At 40.6% G+C, this 26,978-nt stretch overlaps 1 protein-coding gene across 3 annotated transcripts in view; it reads right to left on the minus strand.

Annotated features, from left to right (window-relative positions):
- Window positions 1-919: 919 nt before the first annotated feature.
- taf2 (TAF2 RNA polymerase II, TATA box binding protein (TBP)-associated factor) overlaps window positions 920-26,978 on the minus strand; it is a 147,694-nt gene continuing 121,635 nt past the window's right edge. Inside the window, exons 23-26 of one of the 3 annotated variants that reach the window (XM_069920590.1) lie at window positions 8,424-8,653; window positions 5,337-5,486; window positions 3,743-3,848; window positions 920-1,251 (exon numbers count right to left, since the gene is read on the minus strand). In XM_069920590.1, coding sequence (XP_069776691.1) covers window positions 986-1,251; window positions 3,743-3,848; window positions 5,337-5,486; window positions 8,424-8,653 — 752 coding nt within the window. In that variant the 3' untranslated portion in view covers window positions 920-985. Of the gene's footprint in view, window positions 1,252-3,742; window positions 3,849-5,336; window positions 5,487-8,423; window positions 8,654-26,012; window positions 26,046-26,978 lie in introns of those variants that run through there. The other 2 variants (XM_069920591.1, XM_069920593.1) reach the window with 2 other exon arrangements.

A 26,978-nucleotide genomic window follows, 5' to 3' on the forward strand; every position in this document is an offset into this window, starting at 1 on the left:
TCGCTGAGGAGGACAAGGAAACTTGCTTGTACTCACAACAAATAAATCACCAAAGACAAAACATTTTATTATATAAATTCATATGAACCTCATGACGCCCTTATAAAATCAGATTAAATGCAATACAAACAATCATTATATTTTAAAATAACATATAACTCCTTGGATACAAGTAAAAGAATTAGCACCATCATCAGTTCTCAAAAAAACATCACAAATGCCAATTAAAGACAGCAACTTAGGGATAAATTTTAAAATAACAAAGAAATAAAGAAAGTGTGTTCACTTCGTTACCTTGAGTTGACCATGAGTGGCTATGAACAGGACTTCATTGCCTTTCTGGGAACTGTAAAATGCAACCTAACCAAGACCAATCAGAATTCTGTTCCATTATTTTCTCCTCTCCTTATTTTAATGTTTCCTACCAAAGCAGCCACCATCTCCTGTACCCGCTCCAATCTCGTCTGCATATGTTACGACACACAAGCTTCAGCAGTTCTCTTGCAAAAGAATTTCTGTGTTAAGCGTTTTCTGTATCGCATTGAAAATTGCAGTAATTTCAGAGCAGAGTTTATAGGAACAACAATGCCTCAATCAATTTGCGCAGGACAAAAAAACAGACACGGGGTGCAATGGACACACAGCAGGATTTTGTTAACAAGCAAACAGTGGTAAAATACGCTAACAAAGAACAGTTCTATGGATTTGTGGAAATGCAAGGATGGGGATGGGGTGGAAAGAAAGCCGATTTTGAGCAGTTTGCAAATGCATAAGAGTAGAAAGTTTGGAGAAAACAATAACTGCAGTTGAGGTCAACTGAACATACTGTGTGCTGTTTGGTATGTATTCAGTTTGTACATGCAGATTACATGATCCCAATGGAGTTTGTTGGAAAATGTGGGCACAGAACTTATCACTGTTGGCTTATATTTGGTCCTTTATTCTTGCTTGTTTCTAGGGTTGCTTGGATAGCTCACCTTTTCATTTAGTCAGAAATTGAAGGAGAGTTCAGAGACCGTCCACTAGCTGGGCTGTTTGAAAAAGTAAAAAGGTCTTTTTCTTTATCTTTTCCATCATGTTTGTGTTTATGCTTATGTTTGTGTTTATGCTTTTTCTTCTTTTTCTTGTGTTCATGGTGGTGGTGGTGATGGTGTTCACTGTGCCTTGATGAACTGGACTCTTTGCCAAGTGAGGGAATCGGGGTTGCTGGCATGGAAATCATGTTAATATCTATAGCTGGTGTTTCTTTGCCTACGAAAATAAAACACACCAATGATATGTTATGCAAACCTTTTGATGTCCCTTGCATTATTCATTACAATGTAATGTCCAAATATATGCACACACACAACAGTTGCTAGCATTGTCTGGTCGAGTTACAATTGAGTCAAGACAAATAACAAGTGAACCCAGAAACATCACTCCCAACACCACCACTACATTGGATCCTTACATCATATCCTTGTAATAGTCCCAAATTCCACCCTGCCAAATATGTGGTTCTGGTAGAATTCTCTGAGACAAAAAGTGCAGTAGCATCTTCTGCAAATACCCTGGCTCTCGGGTTGGGAGACCTACCACTGAGCTTATGCTGGACTAAATGTGGATCACACAAGGCTCAGGGGGAGAGCCGCGATTCAAATGGAAAACGGGCATCAGAAGCAAGAGTTGTAATTTTATAATTTAAAGCTATAAATTGTTTTTTATATCACTGATTTTTAGCATGAGGGTAGGCTTGATTTAATAGTAAAGAGAAAGGAAATTAACTTTATGAAACATTTTAACATGTGCCAAATGTCACTGAAAGTTCACAAATGTAAAAGATTTAAATGTCCCGATCACATGATAGCTTTAACAGCCTTTGATATCAATATGAGAAGCAGAGCAGTAGAGGGTTGGGATGATGAGGCTCACTACTATTAGGTTAAGTTTCTGAGAGTCTGGCTGACTGGCTGTGGGAGACAAGTCTCCGTGCTACCCTGGGCAGCAACTGTCTGCTTACAGCCAGGGTGCCAGTGGAAAACTGTGTCAGAAGTTCTGCTGGAACAAAAAAACACTGACAGCCAAGACCTAGGTCGATAACAATTTTGGTATAAATTAGATCTGCCCCAATGCTTTCTCCATTTTGGAAACAAAGTTTAAATAATTTAAAATCCAAAGAAATGTCAAATTTTACTGTCTTCTGTTGTTCACAAAAGTGTTGGAAAAACTCAGCAGGTCACGCAGCATCAATAGAAAGTAAAAGACACTTGGCGTTTTGGAATAGAGTTCTTCCTTGGGAGTGCCAAAAATTTGGCGGTCGTCTGGATAAAAAGAAGGAGCACAGTCTGACAGGTTAAAGGTAATAGTTGTATAAAGGTGGGAGAGTAGAAGAGTAAGAAGCTGAGGTGATAGATGGAGAGGTCAGAGGGCTAAGAAAGATACCTCTCTGATAGGAGGAGGAAGGGAAAGGATTGGGGAGCCTGAAGTGGGGGGGGGGGAGAAAGACTGTGGGAGGGGTTTAACAGAAATTGGAGATTGATATTTATGCTGTCTTCATGGAGACTGCTGAGATAGAATGTAAGGTGCTGTTCCTCCATTTTTCTTGAGGCCTCAACTTGGCAGTGCATGAGTCTATGGACAGATATATCAGTGTGGCACTGGGGCATGGAATTGAAGTGGTTGGCCATACTGGTAGATCGCTTCTCAGCTTATTTTCTTCTCCCCACTTTTGAGGAACTGAGTTCCAGGGAAAGTTAAACTTTATTCCCTGGAGTGTAGAAGAAAGAGGGAGATTTGATAGCGGTATACAGAATTATGAGGTGTATAGATAGAGTAAATGCAAACAGATTTTTCCTCTGAGGTTAGATAAGAAAAGAATTAGAGTACATGGGTAAAGATTGAAAGGGGAAATGTTTAAAGGAAACATTAGGGGTAACTTCTTCATGCAGTGTGGTGTGAGTAAGGAACAAGCTACCAAATGAAACGGTGGATGCATTTTGGATCCATTTTGACATTTAAGAAAAATTAGGATATACACATGGATGGGAGGGGATGGAGAGCTATGGTCCAGGCCTATCCCTGTTGCTGTAGTGTTCTATGAATTTACCCTTCCATTTGTATCCACCTATTTTTTCTTCTCTGTTAGCTGGTATTCCTTCTCCTTTCCTCCCCCCTCCCCCCTCCCCCCTCCACTTTTTTATTCAGCTATCTATCTGATTTTCAGCACTCCTGAAGAAAGGCTCAGTCCTGACTGCTATTTTACTTTCTGTGGATACTGCATGACCTGCAGAGTTTCTCTAACACTTTTTTGTATTGCACTGGTCCCCAGCATCGGCATATTTTCTTGGCCAACTAAACTTCTTAGCTGGTCTGCAATATATGCTGCACATTGGGAATAATTGGCAAGGTGTTTCATTATTCATACTATAAACAGGATCTTGTTCCAATGGTAGTTGAACAAAATATTTATTTCTTCAATTATGTTGAGCTTAAATGAGTAGAGCACTTCATTCAGCAAAACAATTGAGTAATTTCATAGGATTTAATACCCAATTATTCTTTATATTCATGATTATTTACTCTGTTTTCCTAAAAGTATCGATTCTAAATCTAGTATATAAACCAATGTCATCACCATATAATGTGTTTTTGGACACTGAATGACCTAATCTTTAAAGATAATAAATGTACAGTTCCATATATCAACTTACTGTAACTGAGGACTTTTTCTACATGTATCAACTGTTAAGATTTCTCTTACCTGGAGTAGATGGTCGTTCAAGTATGTTCAGTTGATGATAAATAAAAGCTTGACTATCATGAACCGAGTCCATGTCAATCTCTTCATCCTCTTGAGAATTAGAAAACTAAAAAGAAAAATAACAGAAAGATTTTTCCCCATATTATAGAACTGGGTAATTATGGTGCAGACTTAAAATCTTAACCAAGAAATGACATATTAATCATGTTATCAGTTCAGTCCTCAGAAGCAAAGCCATAAGGTGGCAGGTTAACTTCCATTCCAGTGTTATAGTCTCATATTCTTTCCTCACTAACATCACCTACTGCAATATTATGCATTTGTGACCATGGATCACAAAATTATTTAATTATTAGCATTAACTGAATAGTGTGCAAGAAAAGTTTTGGCAAAGCTATGAAGAGCTACTTAAGCCTGTAAAAATGGTACTTCATAAGATTTCAAACAAAGGGCTGTTATGTATTAAAGGTTTTTAAGTTAAAGATCAAAATCATGTTTACTTGCATTGATGACTGGTTAACAGGTAAATAAAAGAGAGTAAGAATAAATAGAAAGCCATGAAATTGTCAGGTTTTACATAATGACTAAGCTAGTGGACAAAAGTGTGATAAAAACCAGCTTATTTACAATCCTTATTAATAACTTTATTGAAGGAAGTGGCTGAATTTGTCTATATTTGCTGACAAAGTGAAAAAAATGCTGTGAGGAAAACAAAAAAAATTCTAAAGTAGTCCTTCCAAAACTCTCGTCTAATCTGTCACCACCAAAAGCTGATTAATTTCTCTGAACAATCTCCTGTGCAAAAACTGTCCTTTCAGCTGTTCTCTTACCACATCCCACAAACTCCTGCCAGATAAAAAACATACCATGATCTATATTATTTCTGACCTTCTGTCCTGTATTTATTGTTCATCATGGGCTCTCCCCTATGTTGGATGCTTGTTTTACTGAGCATTTTGTTCATTTCCTTAGTGTGATTTGCAACTTGAATTCTTCACCTTACTCCAATTCTGTCCTCAGTGTCAGCTTCAACAAAAGAAAGTTATCTTTCTGCCAGCATTCCACAAAATTCTGACCTTTACTTTAGACTTTAACCAAATGGGTTGTAATTTAGGATGCGGGTGGGCACACTGCCAATATAATAAGTAGTACTGGAATCCTCCTGCCCTCCTTCTTCCTTCAAGTTTTTCTTATGCTTCCCCTGTTCTTTGCTGCAACTGTTTCTTGGCAACATTTTTTCTACACGTTCCTTGGACCTTTTTTTTCTAGTTATCTCATTTATCTTTTGTCTATTTATCTTTTTTCATTTATCTAGTTATCTTTTGCCTTCCACTATAATTTATTTTATTTAAACACTTATTTCCTTCAGTGTTTCACAATCTTGTAATTATTCTTTTCTTGCCTCGGCCTTACTTAATGGCTGATTTTTTTAAAATAATTTGGTTCTAATGAAAAATCAGTCTCTTTATCTTTCCACATAGAGACTGTTAACTGGCTGGATATTTTCAGCCATCTGCTTTTGTTGCAATTAAGATGAAGAAATGCTCTAATTTCAGAAGCTGCATTTCTAGGCAAATCAAAAGAATCTCTTTACTTTGATTTTAAGTTTAACTTTGCTGTCATCATCTTTTTCCAGAACTTGGCCAGGTTCCAGTGGGGAACCAAGAGGAGTCTCAGCTTTTCTCTTCACATTCTGAATTCCAGATGCAGTGGATACAATATCCTTAGCAGGATGCTCTTCTTCCTGAGAAAGAACGAACTCGTGTTTATAATAATGTCTTTCACAATTTGAGGCCTCTGTAAATGCTCCACTGCTAAAGCATTTCTGAAGTCTCCAAAAAAGGTTGTATGACATTGAGGAAGGAAAAGAATCAAAGAAATAAAATTGGTGAAGTGGCTCAAATTAATACTGTTTTGGAGAGGGATGACTCAAGTTCAGGAAATCTGGATGTAAAAGCTACTTGGGAGGAGATTTAGGCAGGAAGTGATTTGCGGAACTGGTAACAATATGAAAGATGAAGTGCAAAGGAATATTAATGGAGGGCAAACCAAGATTGTATTGGAAACACAAAGAAAATTCACTGAGCTGAAATTTAGATTATTTCCTTCTCTGAATATGCTTCAAAGCCTGTTATTCCTCACTTTTTTGTTTTTGTTAAATTGTATATCTAAAGAAACAAATATTTTTAGATTAAAAAATCACAACCTATCACAGCATCATTTTATTTCAACCCTTTTCTTTTAACCTTAACTGCATAACTGTAATCAAAAACTGCAGATGCTGACCATCTAAAATAATTTTAAAAACCTGTAAATCTTTTCTAATAATAGGCTGGGGATCAGATATGTTATTTAATAACAGAGGAGGGTTGAAGAACTATCTGGATTTTCCTGTCTCTAGTTCTTCAGTTGTCATTATAAAGGAATTGTATAATTCACAACAAAGGTAAAGTTGATGTGAGGGTAACTTACAAATGTGCAAATACAATTTATTGCAAGTCTGGATAAATTGAAAGGCAATCTATCTTTTTCACAAGGATATCTGAAGTGTGACACAATAATGCTCATTTGTAATTCACAGGATTTTTCTTTCCTCTCCAAGTTGCTGATTACTTGCACATTAATAACCTCATTACAGGATTGTGCAGGCATGGTGACATTGCCCAGTGAGCAACAACACGGGGCTTTCAAGAGAACAGAAAGACTGGGAGGAGAGAAAATTTGTGCAATGATCTTTACAACTATAAAAACCAGCAAAGAGGATTTGAGGACGATGGTCACAGAAAAAGATTCAAATAATTCAAAACAAAACACAAATCTAAACAGAGAATTCACTGGAATCAAGCCCATAGATAGGAGAACTCTGTGGCTGTATCGAAGCATGTCAAATTTCTTAATAAAACAAATAGGGTAAAATAATTGTCATGCTTGTAACTGATCTGACGCAGCTCAAAACACAATCCCCAAATCAAACCAGTAGTTAAATACCTATTCAGAAATAATGTAATTGTTAAATTGTAAGTATCTGAAAAGTAAGGGGAACAAATGAAATAATCCAAAAAACTGGGGAAAGTGAAAAATAATGATCCATTTAGAAAGGCATGAAGCTCAGAAAGAAGTGATGTTCTCAAGTATTCTTTTCTATTTTGGAACTACTTAATCAGTTAATATTTCATCTAATCAATGATCAATATGAATACAAGGAAAACAAATATTCAAAACAGAATATAATGGAAACACAGTGTTTCTATTCAGCGGTATATCCACTATATCCACAGATGTTGTCTGATATGTTGATTGTTTTCAGCATTTTCTGTTTTCATTTCAGATTTATTTTATCTGCAGTTTTTTCCTCATTTTAATTTACAGAAAGAACTCTCCAAATGTCTTTTGAATGTTGTAATGTTATCTCCTTCTACCACTTCCTCCAACAGTTTGGTCCATGTACACATCATCCTCCATGTGGAAACATTTGCCATTGAGATCATCTTTCCCCATAAAACTATATTCTCTAGTTTTTGACTATCCATGCCCTCTGTGTTTTAAATACTTTGAGTGAAGTCACCCTAAACCTCCAATATTGCACAGAATAAAACCCAAGCCTATCTGGTCTCTCTTGATAACACAAGTGTTCCAGCCTCAGTAATATCCTTGTGAATCTGTTTTGAACTCTTTGCAGCTGAATGAATGAAATCTCATCACAAGCTAGCTAAGCAGCAAGAACTGCACACAAGTGTAGTCTCACCGATGTTTTGTACATCCTAATTCTTGTACTTACTGCCCTGATTGATCAAAGAGAGCATGACAAAAAACATACTTCACCATCCTCTCTCCCTGAGTCACAACTTTCAGGGAACTATGTACTTGAACACAGACGTCTCTCCGATCTACTACATTCTCCAGTTACTGTGCAAGTTTTGCCCTGGTTTAACTTACCAAAATGCACTTCCACACAGAGTCGTTAAGTTTTACAGTGAGAACACAGTCCCTTTGATACAACTTGACAATGTTGACCAAGTTGACTCCCCAAGCTGTTCCTATTTGCTTGCACTTGGCCTGCATCCCTCTATATATTTCCTTTCCATGTACGTGTCAAAATATCTTTTAAATATTGTAATTGTACCCAAAAAGAACCAAAGGAGAATTAATAGGGACACATGGCAAAGAATAGTGCAAGACAATAAAGAAAGAAGTAGAGGTGAAATGGGACCAATTGGACTGCTAGAGCCAGCATGGGCCAAATGGCCTCCTGGTATCTCATTATAAGGGAAAGCAAAGAGAATGGACTTTTGGAGGATTAAATATGAAAAAGAGATAGAAGGAAATGCAGAGATTTACTTCACCAAAACTGTTAATTAATTGTCAGGATGGAAGGGAGGAAATTAGGTTACACAAGTTAGAGTTAAAGGGTGTAGTGATCTTGGAGGTTACTGATGTAAATTCATAGCCCAAGGAAGGAATTGTACATAAGAATGAGTATTTCCAAGCTCAAACATGGGAGAACATGAATTTGACATCACAAGTAAATGGGTTGACTCAAAATGGTCTCTCTAGCTTAAGGGAAAATGTAGACAAATACAGCCTTGCTAGGAGACTTCAATTCACAAAAATGAAGAAAGGAAGATTTGTAGCAATTATTATCAGAAAAATGAAAAGGTGTAAAATACCAATACTTGCTTACACTAATCTGAAAGCTAGGTATTAATCCATGCATGGTTGCACTGCCCAAGGTCTCTTGGCCACTTGCTCCCGTCTCAGGAATAATAATAGGATTCAGAACAGTCTTCTTTTCCTTTAGGTTGAGGACAAGACCTAACTCTGGTAGAGGAAGGCAAGAAGGTCGGCTGAGCCCAAACAAAGTATAGTAGACATCCACAGCATCACAGCGAAGTCTCCAGTCATGGGAAGTTCCTTTAATTAAATTAAAAAAAAGAATCTTTTCCATTATCCACAGTAATGATTTTCATAACAGGCACATTATTAAATATTAAAAACAGGAACACTGGAAATACACAGCAAATTGGATATATTGTGATTCTAACAGTTGCGTTAACTCAGATGCTCACCATCGAGGATATTCCCTTTCTTCTACTGTTAGGTCTGCTTTGTTCATGAATGAGTGAGACAAACACCAGACTGAGTCGAAATCAGGGTTCTTTGTTCTTTATTACCGGATTGTAACACTTGCGACTAACCATGTTAGTCGGAGAATGCATTCTGCCGTTATCAGCAAAATGGTGATTTTTTATACCCTTGGATATGTGCTTAGAACATCATCATATCATTACTTGTCCAATGACTAAAACTGTTGCTATCCTTTCCCTGCTAGCTTCCTGCCTCTCAATCCATCAATGTCTCTCTTATCTTGTAAGTACAAGGATGCATTCACATCTTGTTACAGCCCTGCACATTCCCATCTCATGATGTTTTACCTAACAGGAGTACAAGGACACCTCCCCTTCTTGTTACAGCCCTGTACAGGGTAACTCCTTACACATTCCCATCTCATGATGTTTTACCTTACACTACCCATCCCTTCCCCATCTTCTATCCTGCCAATAAATTTGTCTTAACCAATTTGACAAATGGTCTCAGAGGTGAAACATTAACTTTCTGTCTCTTCCCACAGATGGTGTCAAGAGTTTCCAACAAAGAAAACAGGATGCAAAATGCAACATAGCCAAACATTACAGAGAAGTTGCAATCCTAGAAAACAGTCAACATTGCAAATTTCTGCAATGCAAACCCTTACAAAAATTCACAAAATGTCCTACTTCTGTGGCATTTTGTCTTTATTTTCTTTTTTTTCCCTCACAAAGTTCTATACGAGTAAATTTATATTCGCTACCTTAAATTTTTTGGCTGAGATTTGTAAATTCCATGAGGGAAAATTCCCCAAACTGCTAGAATGGGGAGATACACTGTATTGGCACAGCACAATATGGAGTCAATATAGAAGATAAACTAAACAAGGGCAGTTCGGAGAGAAGATGGGGCCATGATAAGGCACATAGGAACAATGCTACTCTAAAATGCATCAAAATTAACGCAAGGAGTCTGACAGGTAAGATTGATGAGCTTAGAGCATTGTCCAGCACATGAAAATACTATATTCTTTCAATCATGTAATTTTGCTGAAAGATGGGCAAGAATGGCAGCTCAACAGTTTAAGTTAAATAGGCTTCAGGCATGACAGATGGGGAGGTAAAAGAGGAGTAGGCATTGCAGTAGTGATTAGGGAGAACAACACTGCAGTGTTTACGGAAGATGTCCTCAAGGCTTTATAAATGAGGTCTTATCGATCAAACTTAGAAATTAGAAGGCAGGTTGCTGGGGCTTCTCCAAACAGTGAGTGAGATAAAAGGACCAGATATGCAGAAAAATCACACAAATGTTAAAGCAATAAGGGTTTAAGCACTGGGAGATTTTTAAACTTTGCAACACAGAGTGCGATTGCCTTTGTGCAATGTGCTGAAATTTATAAATTTTAATTTAGACATTCAGCATGGTAACAGACCCTTTCAGCCCATGAGCCCATGCTGCCCAATTATACCCAAATGATTTACAACAAATGATAATTTTTGATCGGTGGGAGGAAACTGGAACTTCCCCAGGGAAAACCCACGCATACAGGGGGAGAACGTACAAACTCCTTACAGGCAACACAGGATTCGAACCCAAGTCCCGATCGCTGGCACTGAAACCACTACGCCAACCGTGCCATCCAACTGGATGGGATGAATTCATAAAGTGCATGCAGAAGAATCCCAAGGCATTTGATTAGTATATTAGGGGCATGAGTGTAACTAAGGAAAGAATAAGTCCCAAAAGGGGAAGTAAAACAAGAAAGTCTGCAGACACCATGGTTGAAGTAAAAACACAATGCTCAAGAAACTCAGCAGGTCAAATAGTGTTCTTTATATAGCAAAGATAAAGATACATGACCAGCATTTCAAGCTTGAGCCTTTCATCAAAACATGGAAAAACAATGGCAGGCACCCAAATTACAAGGTGGGAGGTGGGGGGGGGGGGGGGGTGGGGGGGAGGAGGCTTGGGGCATGGCCACAAAAGCATGAGGTAATAGGTGGAGAAGGGAGGGATGGCTAGATGAATAGAGGGAAGGAGGTGGAGAGCTGAGGGAAAGAAGATAGAGGGAAAGGAAGGGAGAGGGAAATGAGAGCAGGTTCGCAGAAACCGGAGAAGTCGATGTTAATGCCATCTGGTTGGAGAGTGCCCAGACGGAAAATCAGATGTTGTTCCTCCATTTTACGGGTGGTCTTTGTGGGAAAGTACACGAGGTCATGGACAGACATGTGAGTATGGGAGTGGGGCGCAGAACGGAAATGGTTGGTCATTGGGAGGCCCTTGTTGTTAGTGCGGTCAGAGCGAACATGCTCGGCAAAGCGATCTCCCAGCCTGCCCCCAAAAAGGAATCTGTGTTTGGAGTCGTATGATGTGGGAATGGTCTTAAATGAATACTTCTCATCTATCTTCAGTAAAGAGAAAGAATGGTAGATTAAGAGTGTAGGGAGAGAGAGAGAGAGAGAGAGAGAGAGAGAGAGAGAGAGAGAGAGAGAGAGAGAGAGAGAATGATGTTCTACAGTATATTAACAGTAAGGTGTGTTTGGTAGCTTGGAGGAAATTAAACTGAATAAATCCTCAGGGCCTAATGAGAGATCTCAATTACTGCTATGTGAGTCAATGGGAGAGACTGCTGATATCCTGATGGAGAGTTTTAGAACATAGAACACTACACAGTACAGGCCCTTTGGCCCTCTATGTTGTGCGACCAATATATTCCAACAAAAAATAAACAAAACTTTTCCAACATCATGACCCTCTATTTTTCATCCATCCATGTGTTGTCCAAGAGACTCTTAAATGCTCCTAATGTTTCAGCCTCCAACGGTACTCCTGGCAAAGCATACCAGGCACTCACAAAAAAAAACTTACCCCTGATGTCTCCCCTAAACTTCCCTCCCTTCACTTTTTTTAGATGTACTCTGGTGTTTGCTACTCCTGCCTTAGGAAAAAGGTGTTGGCTGTCTACCTTATCTATGCCTCTCAGAATCTTGTAGACCTCTATTAAGTCACCTGTCATCCCTTCTCGCTCCAAAGAGAAAACTCCTAGTTCTGCTAACCTTGCCTCATAGGACCTATTTTCCGATCCAGGTAAATATCCACTGTACCCTCTCCATAGCTTCCTCATCATTTCCTATAATGAAGTGACCAGAACTGAATACAATATTCTAAGTGTGGTGCCATCAGAGATTTGTAGAGTTGCAACGCAATCTCCTGACTATTGAAGCCCAGCATCCTAGAGGACTTTAACAATCCTATTAACTTGCAGAACAACACTGACAGATGTATGGATTTGGACCTCCAACGTTCGTCTGTCTTCAACACTGTTAAGTATCCGATCATTAACCCTGTACTCAGCCTTTAGGTTTCACCTTCCAAACTGCATCACCTACCCTTATCTGTTTTGAACTCCATCTGCCACTTTTCCACCCAACTCTGCATTCTGTCTATTTCCTTTTCTGACCTATGACAACTTTCAATACTTCCCACAACTCCTCCAACCTTCACATCATCCACAAACATACATAACCTTTTAAAGACTCATCCTCCTGCTTCTTCATCTAGGTTATTTATAAAAATCACAATGACCTTCAGACAGAATACTTTCTCCACTACTATTCTCTGCTTTCGACAGGCAAGCCAATTCTGAGTCCACACAGACAAAGTTCCATGGACCTCAAGCCTCATGACTTTCTGAACGAGTCTCTCATGGGGCACCTTCTCAAATGCCTTAATAAAATCCATATACACCACATCTATCTACCTACCTTCATCAATTTGTTTTTTTAACTCCTCAAAAAATTCAATTAGGCTCGTAATGCTCGACCTTTCCCTCACAAAACCATGCTGTCCCTGAGAAGAATGTGCTGATAAATCCTGTCCTTAAGAATCCTCTCCAATAGTTTGCACACCACTGACACAAGAATCCTGTAATTCCCAGGATTCTCCCTATTACCTTTTTTAAATAAGGGGACCACATTTACCATTCTCCAATCCTCTAGCACCTCCCCCGTGGCCAAGAAGGTTGCAAATATTATGAACAACAACCCAGCTATCTCTTTCCTCCCTTCCTAAAGCAACCTGGGAATATCTTGTCCAGCCCAGGGAACTTAACAATCTTAATATTTTTCAGAAGATCCAGCACTTGCTCTTTCCTCATTTCAACATGGTCCAGCATACAAGCTTGTTCTATTTTGACCTCACGTTGACTAAGGTCCTTTTCTCTGGTGAATACTGAAGCAAAGTATTTATTTAGGATCTCCACAACCTCCTCTGCTTCCAGGCACATGTTACCTCCTTTATCTTATGTGGCCCCTCCTTCCCTCTCATCATCCTTCTGCTCTTCACGTACACATAGAACACCTTGAGGTTCTCCTTAATCCTACTTGCCAAGGCTTTCTCATGCCCCTTCAAGCTCTCCTAAATCCTTTCTTAAGTTCCTTCTGAATACAATTTCATGAGCCCTTTCTGCTTTTTGCTTCCTAAATCTAATATATCCTTCTTCCTCTTATCTGCTGCCTCATCTATTTTGTCAACCAGAGTTCCCTTTTCCTACCATCTTTTTCCTGTCTCAATGGGTTAAACCTATCTAGAACCCTGCACAAATGGTCCCTAAAAATCTTCCATATTACTTCTGTGCTTTTTTCCCATGAACATCTGCTCACAATTTGCTCCCCCCTAGGTCCTGCCTTATCCCATTGCAATTAGCCCTTCCCCAATTAAACATTTTCCATTTTGTCTGCTTTTATCCTTGTCCTTAGCCCTGCTAAAGCTCAGAGAGCTGTGGTCACTATCACCAAAATGCTCTCCCAACAAGAGGTCTGTCATTTGACCAGGTTCATTCCCCAATATTAGATCCAGTGTGGCCTTTCCTCTTGTTGGCTGGTCCACATACTGTGTCAGAAATCCTTCTTGGACACACCTGACAAATTCTGCCCTGTCCATCCCTCTTGTAGTCAGGAGGTGCCAGTCACTATTAGGGAAATTGAAGTCTCCCATAACAACAACCATGTAATTTCTGCACCATTCCAACATCTGTCTGCTTATCTGTTTCTCAGTGTTCCAAGGGCTATTTGGGGACCTATAGACAACTCTCAGTATAGTGATTGTTTCCTTCTCATTTCTGATTTCCACCAACACTGACTCAGTTGACACTGCTTCTGCAATGTCCTCCCTTTCTCCAGCCGTGCTACTACCCATGACCAGTAATGCTACTTCCCTGCCTCTTTTACCCCTGATCTATCCTTTTAAAAACACCTAAACACTGGGTCCTGTCCTTCCATCAACCAAGTGTCTGTAACAGCCACAACATCGCAAGTCCATGTCCTGATTCATGCACCAAGCTCATCCCCTTTATTTCAATACTTCTTGCTTTGAAATAGACACATTTCAAACCCTCCAACTGACTACAATTACTGGTATGTTTCCTCTCCAGCTTGTCCTTACACACAAACCACACATATCATCATCCTTTCCATCTTCTGCCATAGTCTCTGCACTCACACTTTGGTTCCCATCCCCCTGTGAAACTATGGTAGTTTAAACTCTCCCCAACAACTCCAGCAAACCTGCTCACCAAGATAGTGGTCCTTCTCCAGTTGAGGTGCAGCCTGTCCTTTTTGCACAGGTCAGACTTTCCACAGAAGAAGTCCCAATGATCCACAAATCTGAACTGTTGCCCCTTGCACCAACTCTTCAGCCATGCATTCATCTGCCACATTCCTACCCTCAATGGTGTGTGGCACAAACAGCAATCCTGAGATTACCACCCTTTTCAGCTTCCTTCCTAACTCTCTATATTCCCTCTTCATGATCTCATCCCCACTCCTATATATATCAGTGGTACCAATGTGGTCCACAACACTGGCTGCTCACCCTCCAGGTTGAAAATGCTGTGGACTTCATCTGAGATGTCCCTAACCCTGGCATCTGGGAGGCAATGTATAATCTAAGAGTCTTGATCTTGTTCACAGAACCTCTGAGCTGATTGCCTAACTATAGGATACCCAATCACTATTGCTCTCTCTCTCTCACCCCCTTCTCTTCTTAGACAGACTCTCTGCCAGAGACTGACCACTATGACTTGTTCCCCCCAAGTCGATATCCCCCCCCCCAACAGTATCCAAAATAGTACAATTATTGTTGAGGGGAATGGCCACAAGGGTGCTCTGCACTGAGTATCTCTTCCTCTTCCCTCTCCTAACAGTCACCCAGCTAGCTGCCTCTTGCTTTTTGGGGGGTGACTGCCTACTTCAGTGGTTTTCAAGCTTTTTCTTTCCACTCACATACCACTTTAAGTAATCCCTATGCCATGGGTGCTCTGTGATTAGTAAGGGATTACTTAAGATGTTATGTGAGTGGAAAGGGAAGGTTGAGAACCACTGCTCTCGACCCAATTGTTACTGAAATATTTTGCTTTTTTTTGAAAATTTTATTTTTCATTTGCATCAATGACAAATATAACATGTTTATCCATAATCATACAGAGTAATAAAACAATGCAAAAAGAATACATAATTTTATATTTTCTCCCCCTCCCTCCCCAAAAAAGTAGGAAAAAAAGCCTACCTGAATTGATCATATATCATTCATTAATTAATTAAATTTCAAATTTATAAATATAATCGAAACCTCTAAATTAACTCGGGTGAGTCAGAATGAGAGAAGTGGACGCTATAGATGAACTCTTACCAATGAAATCCATACATGGTTTCCAAATCCAATAAATTTTTTTTGGTTGATTCAGTAAATTATACGTTATTTTCTCTAACAGTAAACAATTTTGTAATTCCATTTGCCACCTATTCAACCCAACATTATTGTCTAATTTCCACATTACCGCCATACATTTCTTGGCTATTCTTCTTTGGCTTGGCTTCGCGGACGAAGATTTATGGAGGGGGTAAAAGTCCACGTCAGCTGCAGGCTCGTTTGTGGCTGGCAAGTCCGATGCGGGACAGGCAGACACGGTTGCAGCGGCTGCAGGGGAAAATTGGTTGGTTGGGGTTGGGTGTTGGGTTTTTCCTCCTTTGCCTTTTGTCAGTGAGGTGGGCTCTGCGGTCTTCTTCAAAGGAGGTTGCTGCCCGCCAAACTGTGAGGCGCAAAGATGCACGATTTGAGGCGATATCAGCCCACTGGCAGTGGTCAATGTGGCAGGCACCAAGAGATTTCTTTAGGCAGTCCTTGTACCTTTTCTTTGGTGCACCTCTGTCACGGTGGCCAGTGGAGAGCTCGCCATATAACACGATCTTGGGAAGGCGATGGTCCTCCATTCTGGAGACGTGACCCACCCAGCGCAGCTGGATCTTCAGCAGCGTGGACTCGATGCTGTCGACCTCTGCCATCTCGAGTACTTCGACGTTAGGGATGAAAGCGCTCCAATTGATGTTGAGGATGGAGCGGAGACAACGCTGGTGGAAGCGTTCTAGGAGCCGTAGGTGATGCCGGTAGAGGACCCATGATTCGGAGCCGAACAGGAGTGTGGGTATGACAACGGCTCTGTATACGCTAATCTTTGAGAGGTTTTTCAGTTGGTTGTTTTTCCAGACTCTTTTGTGTAGTCTTCCAAAGGCGCTATTTGCCTTGGCGAGTCTGTTGTCTAACTCATTGTCGATCCTTGCATCTGATGAAATGGTGCAGCCGAGATAGGTAAACTGGTTGACTGTTTTGAGTTTTGTGTGCCCGATGGAGATGTGGGGGGGCTGGTAGTCATGGTGGGGAGCTGGCTGATGGAGGACCTGTTTTCTTCAGGCTGACTTCCAGGCCAAATGTTTTGGCAGTTTCCGCAAAACAGGACGTCAAGCGCTGAAGAGCTGACTCTGAATGGGCAACTAAAGCGGCATCGTCTGCAAAGAGTAGTTCACGGACAAGTTTCTCTTGTGTCTTGGTGTGAGCTTGCAGGCGCCTCAGATTGAAGAGACTGCCATCCGTGCGGTACCGGATGTAAACAGCGTCTTCATTGTTGGGGTCTTTCATGGCTTGGTTCAGCATCATGCTGAAGAAGATTGAAAAGAGGGTTGGTGCGAGAACACAGCCTTGCTTCACGCCATTGTTAATGGAGAAGGGTTCAGAGAGCTCATTGCTGTATCTGACCCGACCTTGTTGGTTTTCGTGCAGTTGGATAATCATGTTGAGGAACTTTGGGGGACATCCGATGCGCTCTAGTATTTGCCAAAGCCCTTTCCTGCTCACGGTGTCGAAAGCTTTGGTGAGGTCAACAAAGGTGATGTAGAGTCCTTTGTTTTATTCTCTGCACTTTTCTTGGAGCTGTCTGAGGGCAAAGGCCATGTCAGTAGTTCCTCTGTTTGCGCGAAAGCCGCACTGTGATTCTGGGAGAATATTCTCGGCGACACTAGGTATTATTCTATTTAGTAGAATCCTAGCGAAGATTTTGCCTGCAATGGAGAGCAGCGTGATTCCCCTGTAGTTTGAGCAGTCTGATTTCTCGCCTTTGTTTTTGTACAGGGTGATGATGGTGGCATCACGAAGGTCCTGAGGCAGCTTTCCTTGGTCCCAACAAAGCTTGAAAAACTCATGCAGTTTGGCATGCAGAGTTTTGCCGCCAGCCTTCCAGACCTCTGGGGGGATTCCATCCATACCTGCTGCTTTGCCACTTTTCAGTTGTTCGATTGCCTTATATGTCTCATCCTGGGTGAAGACCTCATCCAGCTCTAGCCTTAGGGGCTGTTGAGGGAGCTGCAGCAGGGCGGAATCTTGGACTGAGCGGTTGGCACTGAAAAGAGATTGGAAGTGTTCTGACCATCGGTTGAGGATGGAGATCTTGTCGCTGAGGAGGACTTTGCCGTCTGAGCTGCACAGCTCACCTGCGGACCTGGATGCATCCCCGATCCAAACACTGGCACCTCCTGGACTACATCCTGGTGCGATAAAGTGACAAACGAGATGTGCTCCACACCAGGGTCATGCCCAGCGCGGAATGCCACACTGACCACCGGCTGGTTCGCTGCAAGCTCAACCTTTACTTCAAGCCAAAGCCCAGGAACAGTAAAGCCCCCAGAAAGAGGTTCAATGTTGGAAACCTGCAGTCAGACGAAGCGAGAGTAAACTTCCAGGCAAACCTCAAAGCAAAGCTCGACGATGCAACCTGCCTCACGGACCCGTCCCCTGAAACCCTCTGGGATCAGTTGAAGACTACCATACTGCAATCCACTGAAGAGGTACTGGGCTTCTCCTCCAGGAAAAACAAGGACTGGTTTGACGAAAACAGCTAGGAAATCTAGGAGCTGCTGGCAAAGAAGCGAGCTGCCCACCAGGCTCACCTTACAAAGCCGTCCTGTCCAGAGAAGAAACAAGCCTTCCGTCGCGCATGCAGCCATCTTCAGCGCAAACTCCGGGAGATCCAAAATGAGTGGTGGACTAGCCTCGCCAAACGAACCCAGCTCAGCGCGGGCATTGGCGACTTCAGGGGTTTCTACGAGGCTCTAAAGGCTGTGTACGGCCCCTCACCCCAAGTCTTGGCTATTATTACACTGATAAATATCTAACTTCAAATTAAGAATATCACCAAGCAAAAATATTTTATGATCTTTCGGAACTTGTATCTTCATAATTTGTCCCATATTTTCCCAAAATTTTTCTACTTTTTCACATTGCCATACTGCATGCATGAAGGTTCCTACCTCTTTATTACATCTAAAACATTGATCAGAGCAATTTGAATCAAGTCGATGTAATTTATGTGGAGTATAAAATAATTGGTGTAAAAAAATTAAATTGTACCATTTGATACTGGTATTAATTGTGTTAGTTACATTTTCCTGAAATATTTTGTTTGAGAAAAATTGTCATTAGCCCATTTCCATTGGAGTTATGAAACCGTGCATGTAATGTGTCAATTAGGTATGATTAAAACGGTGGTTTCCAACCTTTTTCTTTCCACTCGCATACCATCTTAACTAATCCCTTACTAATCACAAGACACCTATGGCATAGGGATTGCTTAAGGTGGTGTATGAATGGAAAGAAAAAGTAGCTGTAGCTCCTGTCTATCACACACTCTGCCTCCTGAAATGCTAGCCAGAAGTGAATTATCAGATTACTTGAGCACATGTACTTCTTTCATTCAAGCTGGGTGGTGGGAAATAATTGGAAAAAATATTTAAGGGAGAAAAAGCAATGACACATGAAAAGGAAGAAACTGATTAGGAGTAGCCAGCAAGGATTTGCTATGGAAAATTTCTTCTGAGTAATTGATTATACTTTTGAAGAAGTAATTGAGCATGTCAATGAGGGCAGTATGGTAAATATTGTGTTCCTGGAATTAAGTAAGCTTCTGACAAGATATCATATGATATCCTGGTTTAAAAGGTTGAATCCTAGGATCAGACGAAATTTGGCAAATTGGATTGAAAATTAACATGTTAATAAGAAACAAAGGGTGGTGGTGCAGCAGGATTGCTTTTCTGATTGGAAGTCTGTGACCAATAATGTACCACAAATTACTGTGATTGAACATTTGATACTTAATGTATACATTCATGACTTGGATATGAATGTAGGAGGTCTGATTATTATAATTGCATGTGACACAAAAGCTGGAACAGTTGTAGATAGCAAACAGATTCATCTTAGGCTAATGTCAGTGGCAGGTTACCCATTAGGCTGAATTGGCTGAAGCCTCGGGGCCCAGAGGTAAGGGTGATTTGATTGATCGACCGATGGGCCAATAAAGCACTGGCATCAGCGTGGAGGACATGATGTATGGCCAATGAAAATAGATATTGGGGGTTGTGAGGGCAGTAACATCATGCAGCCTATGACGTGAATAGAAATCGGTAGCAACTGTTGCCTTGAGGATAAACGACATAAACACGGTAGCAGTGGAGACTGTTACCCATCAACAGCTCAGACCAAGCTGAGTACTGCCGTGCTGTCGGAATCGGGTCACAGCTGCATACAGGAGTGGGTGGCTCTGCTGTGGGCGGGGATGATCTCAGTCTCTTCAATCCCCTGGGAGCCATGTGCCGCCCTGCTCTGTGTTTTCCGTGTCCGTTTGGTGTGCACGTGTGGTAGTAGGCTGAGGAGAGGGTTTCAGCGTCAGGAGCTCCTGTGTGCGGTTGGCCGAGGGGAGGGTTTGGAGCCAGGCTACTCGAGTGTCGGGAGATCCAGTGTGTGGTAGGCTGAGAGGAGGGATCAGAGTCAGACTGCTCAGTCGTCAGTAGCTCCAGTGTGCAGTAGGCTGAGGGAAGGATTCAAAATCGGGCCGCTTTGGCGTCAGGAGCTCCGGTGTGCGGTAGGCCTAGGAGAGGGTTAGGAGTCAGGCTACTCAGGTGGCGGTGTGCGGTAGGCCTAGGAGAGGGTTTGGAATTGGGCTGCTCAGGTGTTGGGAGCTCTGGTGTGCAGTAGGCTGAGGGGAGGGTTTAAGGGGGGGGGCGCAATTTCAGTACTTGCCATAGGTGCTATTTTCCCTTGACACACCACGGAGGGGGGGGGGGGCTACTAAAGATTAGCCTTGGGGTCTGGGTGGTAATTAATCTGCCATTGGCTAAATTGTCTACCTGGAAAGATGGGCGAGGCAATGCAATCCAAATTTAATCCTTACAAGTGCAGTGATGCATTTTAGAAGGCCAACTAAAGGTAAAATATTCAGAGTAAATTGAAGGGTCCTGTGGAGTGTTGGTAAATAGAGGATTATTAGGATACATCCATATATCCCAAAGAGTGGTGGCACAGATAGGGTGGTTTAGGGGGCATTGGCATGGAATACAAGAGCTGGGATGTCATGTTTTGAAAACATTGGTCAGGTCACACCTTTAGTATTGTGAACCATTGTGGTTGCCATATTACAAAAAGAATGTAATTGCACTGAAGAGGGTGCAGATGAGATTCACCAGGATGTGTCCTGGATTAGAACATTTCAGTTATTAGGAGAGATTGGAGAGGCTGAATTTGCTTTCCTTGCACTGGAGCCAGCAATGGGGTGATCTAATAGAGATACTAAATTAAGAGATTATAGTAAAATTATAGTAATTTGGAGGTCTCAAAATTAAAAAGGAAAAAAATTAATGTGAGAGGTAGGAGCTTTTGAGAGGATCTGAGAGCAATTTCTTTTCTGCACAGAGCTTGTGTGATGAATGTAAACAGTAAGTTACATATGCTGACCAAGTTGGCATTCTGGGCTAATCACATTTGCTTTCATTTGTTCTATATTCTTCTTCCAAAAGCCTTTTGACCTTTGTTATTGTGCCTGCTTCTACTGTTTCCTCTGGTTGCTCGTTCCAGATATGGTCCACTCTCTGAGTGAAAAGGTTGGGTCTTATATTCCTTTTAAATCTTTCTCCTGAGACCTATGCCCCATAGTTCTAGAACCATCTACTCTTCAAAAAAGACTGTGTGCATTCACTTGATCCAGGCTCCTTGTGACTTTATAAACCTCTAAGATCATCGATCGGATTTATTTGCTCCATAAAATAAAGATGCAACCTTTTCCTCTAACTCAAGCCCTCCAGTTCCAGTAACATCCTGATGAATGTCCTCTGCACCCTTTCCAATTTATTGATGTCCTTTCTGTGGCTGGTCAAACAGAACAGTACACATTATTCTAAGTGCCTTGTATAGCTGAATCATGAGGTCCCAAATTTTGTACTCCATTCACTTAAGTGTGCCAAATGTCACCTTCACCACTTGATTTGTCACTTTCAGTGAACTATGCATCTTCCCCTAGGTCTCAGTTCTAAACATCCTCCAGGACCCTACCAATTAATGAGCAAGTCTTATTCAGGTTTGGCTTACCAAGTGCAACATTTAAAACTTGTCAGACTTAAATTTCATTTGTTACTTCATGGCCTACACTCCCAACTCTTCTAGATCCCATTGTAAACTTAGATTGGTGTCATCCGTGAATTTACTGATCATGTTAACAAATTGCCATGTTTGGAGGACATGGAATTAATAAATCTCAGTGAAAACAGGGAATCGACAATGAAAGAAGGACAAATATAATTGATAAGTTTTAATTCAAAATTTGAAAAAACTGCTCATGCAGGAACTCTGAAATAAAAATAATAAGCACTGGAAATATTCAGTAGAGCAAGCATCATTACTGGAAACAGATCTTACCCTCTCTCAATTTATTCATCATAAAATCCTTACAACATTTATCTCCTTTGCTTTCCCACTCTCCTCACTCAATTCAACCTACCCACTCTGAAATTGCTCACCAAGAAGTAATCCTGACATGAGTAGTGCAATTAATCTCTTTCTTCAGAGGCAAAACATAGGGCACATTCTCATACTTTCGTCAGGACCTTTATCCCACCAACAACCACCAGGCCATTATCTCTCTGATAGTCACAGACCTCACTTCTTTGGGAGGTATTTCTTCGACAGCTTTCACCTTTATAGTGCTGGAGATTAACATTGCTTATTTCTACCTCTTGCCCAAAATCCACAGACAGGACTCTTTGGCCAGACCCAATATTTCAGCCTGTTCTTGCCTCAAATATCTCTTCCCATTTCAGACATAGAACAGAACAGTACCTAATGTGCCCTTCAGCTCATAATGTGCTGACCTTTATAAACTACTCCATAACTTTCTTTTCTTGTTTAGAGGTCAAACCAGATCCCTTCCACCAATGGCATAGCAATGGGAACTTGAATAAGACTGTACCTTGTCTATCTTTTTGTGGGATATGAAAAACAGTAGGTTTCAGTGCTACTAGGATCCCGTCCTAGAACCTTTTTTGGGGTATAATGATTACTTCATTGCCGATGCTTCTTGAACCCAGAAACAAAAATTTGACTGCTTTTGGTGCTGATTTTCACTCCATTCTCACCTTTATGTGATCTATCTCTGAATCTTCCCTTCCCTTTCTGGATCTCTTTGTCCCGATCTCAGAAGATTGCAAGCTATAAACATCCATGACATGCCAACAAAATCCACATTCATCACAATTTCTGCATTTTGCATCAAGGTTCTACCACTAAACACAACCTCCACTATATTTTAAACATTTTGAAGGAATTTGGAATATCCTGGTTCACTGTTCCATCCCTACTAACTGCTCCAGTCTCACAGCATTTTCCCAAAAAACTGGAGGAAATGCAACATCTGCCATTTTACCTGTTCCTTCTCACCATCCAGCTCCATAAACTTCAGTTAAAGCAGCAATTCACATACACTTCTCCACTGCATTTGGTGCTAACAATGTGATCTTTCTATACTCAAGAAAACAAACACAGACTGAATGACCACATTGTGAACAGCTGCATTCAGTCTGCAAGAGCCAACCTGAGCTTTTGGCTGCCCTACTACTTTAATTTTACATCCCATTTGATGAGTCTGTAACCTCTTGTACTATTGTAAGAATATAACTATATTCCTTTCTCCATAAGCACAAGCTGATTGCTTGTTGCAAAATATTACACATCTCCAAATAATCCCATTAACAAGTCAGTCTGACAGTAACTCTGGTCTTAGTCTACCAGAAATTTGCACCATATCCTTTCCATCCCTCCCATTCTTTCATGGAAACTTGAAATTAACATTCCTTCCCACCCCCACCACTCCCCCCCCCCCCACCCCACCAGAGTTACTGCCATCAGATGTTACCTGATCTGATGAGTATTTTCAGCACTTCCTTTTTTTGGAAGTGACATCTCCCAAATCAAACATACTGCTTGATCTGCTAAGTATTTAGATCATTTAGTGTTTTTATTCAAAACAGTTGGAAGTTTACTGAAAATGCAAGATAACCAATGGGCACTGAAAATATAGGTCCAAAGTTAGCAAAATTATGGATGAGGTTTTTTTTTCCTGATAGTCTGTTCAGGAGCATTAGAGTTATTTAATTAAGGAAATAAGTGTTATTATAGGAGCCATGCAATTTTGTTGAGCAAGATCTGGGTTCTGAAGCCTTGCTTGAGGTTGAACAAATTAGAAGTATATCATGTTTAGTTCTGGACATCTCATCACAGGAAGGATCTGGAAGAGGGTGCAGAGCAGATTAACCAGATTGCCTGGATTGCAGTGAAGAAGGATAAGCGATGACTTAATAGAGGTCTACAAGATTATGAGAAGCATAGGGCAACCAGCATCTTTTTCCCAGGGTGACAGTAGCAAATACCAGAGGACATTGTATAAGATGAGGGGAAGAAAATTTAGGGAGACATCAGGGGCAAGTTTTTTTTACCCAATCAAAAAGTGGGTATGTGGAATTTATTGCCAGGGGTACTGGTGGAGGCTAATAGTATAGGGACATTTCAAAGTCTCTTAGACAGGCACAGGATGCAAGAAAAATGAGAGTTATGAGTGCAAGGAAGGGATTGTTTAGTTTTATTGAGTAAGTTTGTATAGGTTGACACATCACTGGGGGTTGAAGGGCCTGCACTGTGCTGCAGTGTTCTATGTTTTGTAAGTACTATATTCTTAGCCTGACCAAGCGGATAATTCAGAAAAGGACAGTTATTCGCTGTGTGCAAGCAATGATGGGGATTTGATCTTCCCAGTAATTTTGATTCAACCCTACTTATTATAAAATTAAAGAGACTTGGAACTGCATATGAAAATTGTGAGGTGGGGGAAGGCTCTTCAGAATAGAAACAAGAGCTTACCCATACCTCCTTCCATGGCTACTATTGCCACAAATGTTTGGGGAGTGGGGGAAGAATGGATCGTGGAGGATTTTAAAGGTTAAAGACTTTTCTTATTCATATATATATGGAATTGACAACTTAGAAATATAGATACATATCCATCAATTCATGGATTTTAAATGCGTAGGTGTCGAAGAGATTTGCTATCAAACATTTTGAAGAAAATGATTTTCTCTGATCAGAAACATATTAATAAGATTTTAAAAATTCATTTGCAACAAAACGTACACTGCATCATATTGCAATAAAACATTAAAATTATATCTTCAGTTCAATGGTTTGCAAAATTTAACTTTATGGTTGTTAATTGTTTAACATCTCACCTCTGTTTAGCCAATTAAGAATATTTTTGATCTCAAACATGTACACTACATCATTGAAACAATATTATTATGCATCTAAATGCAATAGTACTCATTTTCCAAACTCATTTATTTTGACCTCAACAGCAAAACAGCAAGCTTCAGAAATGATTAAAAACAGAATGTAAACACACATTTATGCCAGGAATTGGTCACCAAATATAGTTAAGATTTAGATTATACAACTCCAATAATCTAAAATCAGATTCTCCAAAATCCTCATTGATAAAAAAATTTTTTTGGAGCCAAACTGACTGGGGATGTTGGGCTACCGGCAGCGGCAGTAGCGGACCTCGGGCCCTGGGCGCCAGCAGCAACGGACCTTGGGCCCCCAGTGCCGGCAGCAGCGGACCTCAGGCCCCAGGCACTGGCAGCAGTGGACCTCGGGCTCCCAGTGGCAGCGGGGACCTCAAGTTCCAGGGCAGGAGTGGGACTCTCAGGCTCCCGGCACAAGCAGGGCTTCGGTAGGGAAGCGTCAGTGATCAGCGGTGGCCAACATTTTTTTTTGTGAGAATTAAACTTTATTTTTATGCTTAAAAAGCCTTACCTTGTTGTTTGCTTTTGTATAAACACTGTTACAAGTGATTTGCTTTTTCTACTGGGCTGCTTTTAAAAAGTGGCCGGTTCTTCAAATAAACGGTTTATCCGAAATGGGCTCGGTCCTGACCATTTCAGATAATCGGAGTTGTACTGTTGGTGATAATAGCAAGCTCTTTGTAATTGCTGAAGATCTTTTCGATTAATTTGTTTTTGAATCCAAGCTGAATGATTGGAACACAAAGGCTACAAGATGGTATAAAATGATGATTTTATGCGAAGTTGCTGTTTTGCAAAATATCACATCAGGAACACAGGAATATTGATTCAAAGTAATGACAGAATCAAGTGGCCCTGATGAATCCCAGCGGTGACATTGATTTCCTGAATAGAAACAAACTGAAAAGCCTCGTGGACAGGACAAATAAAACACAGATAAGGCAGAACCCATCAAGGTGGTCACATTGGAAACAAAAACTGGAATACTTTGACTCAAATAAACATTATATATGAAAATGCTCCATAACCTTTTAGTTTACAACTCATACAGATGGAATTGTGGAAGCACTTTCCCTCCAGTTTTATAAATATGAGCTTTTATTCCTTTGCCAGTATCCACAATACACTTATCACATTCCTCCCTCCACCCACCCACCAGTGAACAGAGAATTATTTTGCTACCTTTTAAGCGTCAGAGTCCACAGAGAGCCCTTGGGGAGCAAAGATCAAGAGTCTGTTACCCTTTTTACATTGAATAACTGCATTATTGCCATATACACAACCCGTCTCTGGAAGCTGGCTTGCTTGTTCACACAGAATAGAAGTGCCTGGTTGGCAAGTCCTTTTACACAGCAAGTCAGTTTCCCAAAGCAAGAGGTTTCAGTGTCTAGTGTGATGTAAAACATATGCACTGGGCATATCTTCAGATACCTTTTTTACATATCCCTTGGTTATCACATCCGACATGACATTGGTATATTCCAAATGAAAGGAAGGATTTCTCTTGATTTTTTTCTCTTCAAATTCAGCATACACTGTTCTGCGATTATTTTATTATCTGGCCTACAAATTTCTCTTTTCCTCAAAGGTAATGCTATATAGTAATGACCATCCACATGTTTCACAGAATATGAAATCAAATCCAGAAACTATTTATCCTCCTTTGAAGGTTCTTGAATATTTTTGAAACATTCAGGGAAATCAATTTTAAACTGTTGTTCCCACATATCATTAAGTTTGACAAATGAAATTCTGTTGATTTTAACATTCGACAACTCCTGATCATTATTCATTTTTCCTCCTAATGGTCCATTAATTGTCCATCCGAGCAACATTCTCACAGCATAAGGTCCACCATTTTGACTCCTTATTACTTCTAGAGGTTTGAGAGCCTTTGGTACATCTAATTAGATTAACATCTCAATTTTAGCATCAATCTTGGGTAGACAAATGTCTCTTAGATAATCCCACTGTTTGATATCATCCTGATAAGGAATATTCTCCCTATTCATAGGCTTAGTCTTCTGAGTATATACACTTGGAAGATCACAAAATTCATTGCTATCCAATTCAGCAATCTGTAAACCTGAAACTATACGAGTTTCAATGTTCCTTTCATCACTCATTGTCTTCAACAAGATATG

This window comes from Narcine bancroftii, chromosome 2 (assembly GCF_036971445.1).
Source record: "Narcine bancroftii isolate sNarBan1 chromosome 2, sNarBan1.hap1, whole genome shotgun sequence".
Taxonomy (NCBI): domain Eukaryota; kingdom Metazoa; phylum Chordata; class Chondrichthyes; order Torpediniformes; family Narcinidae; genus Narcine; species Narcine bancroftii.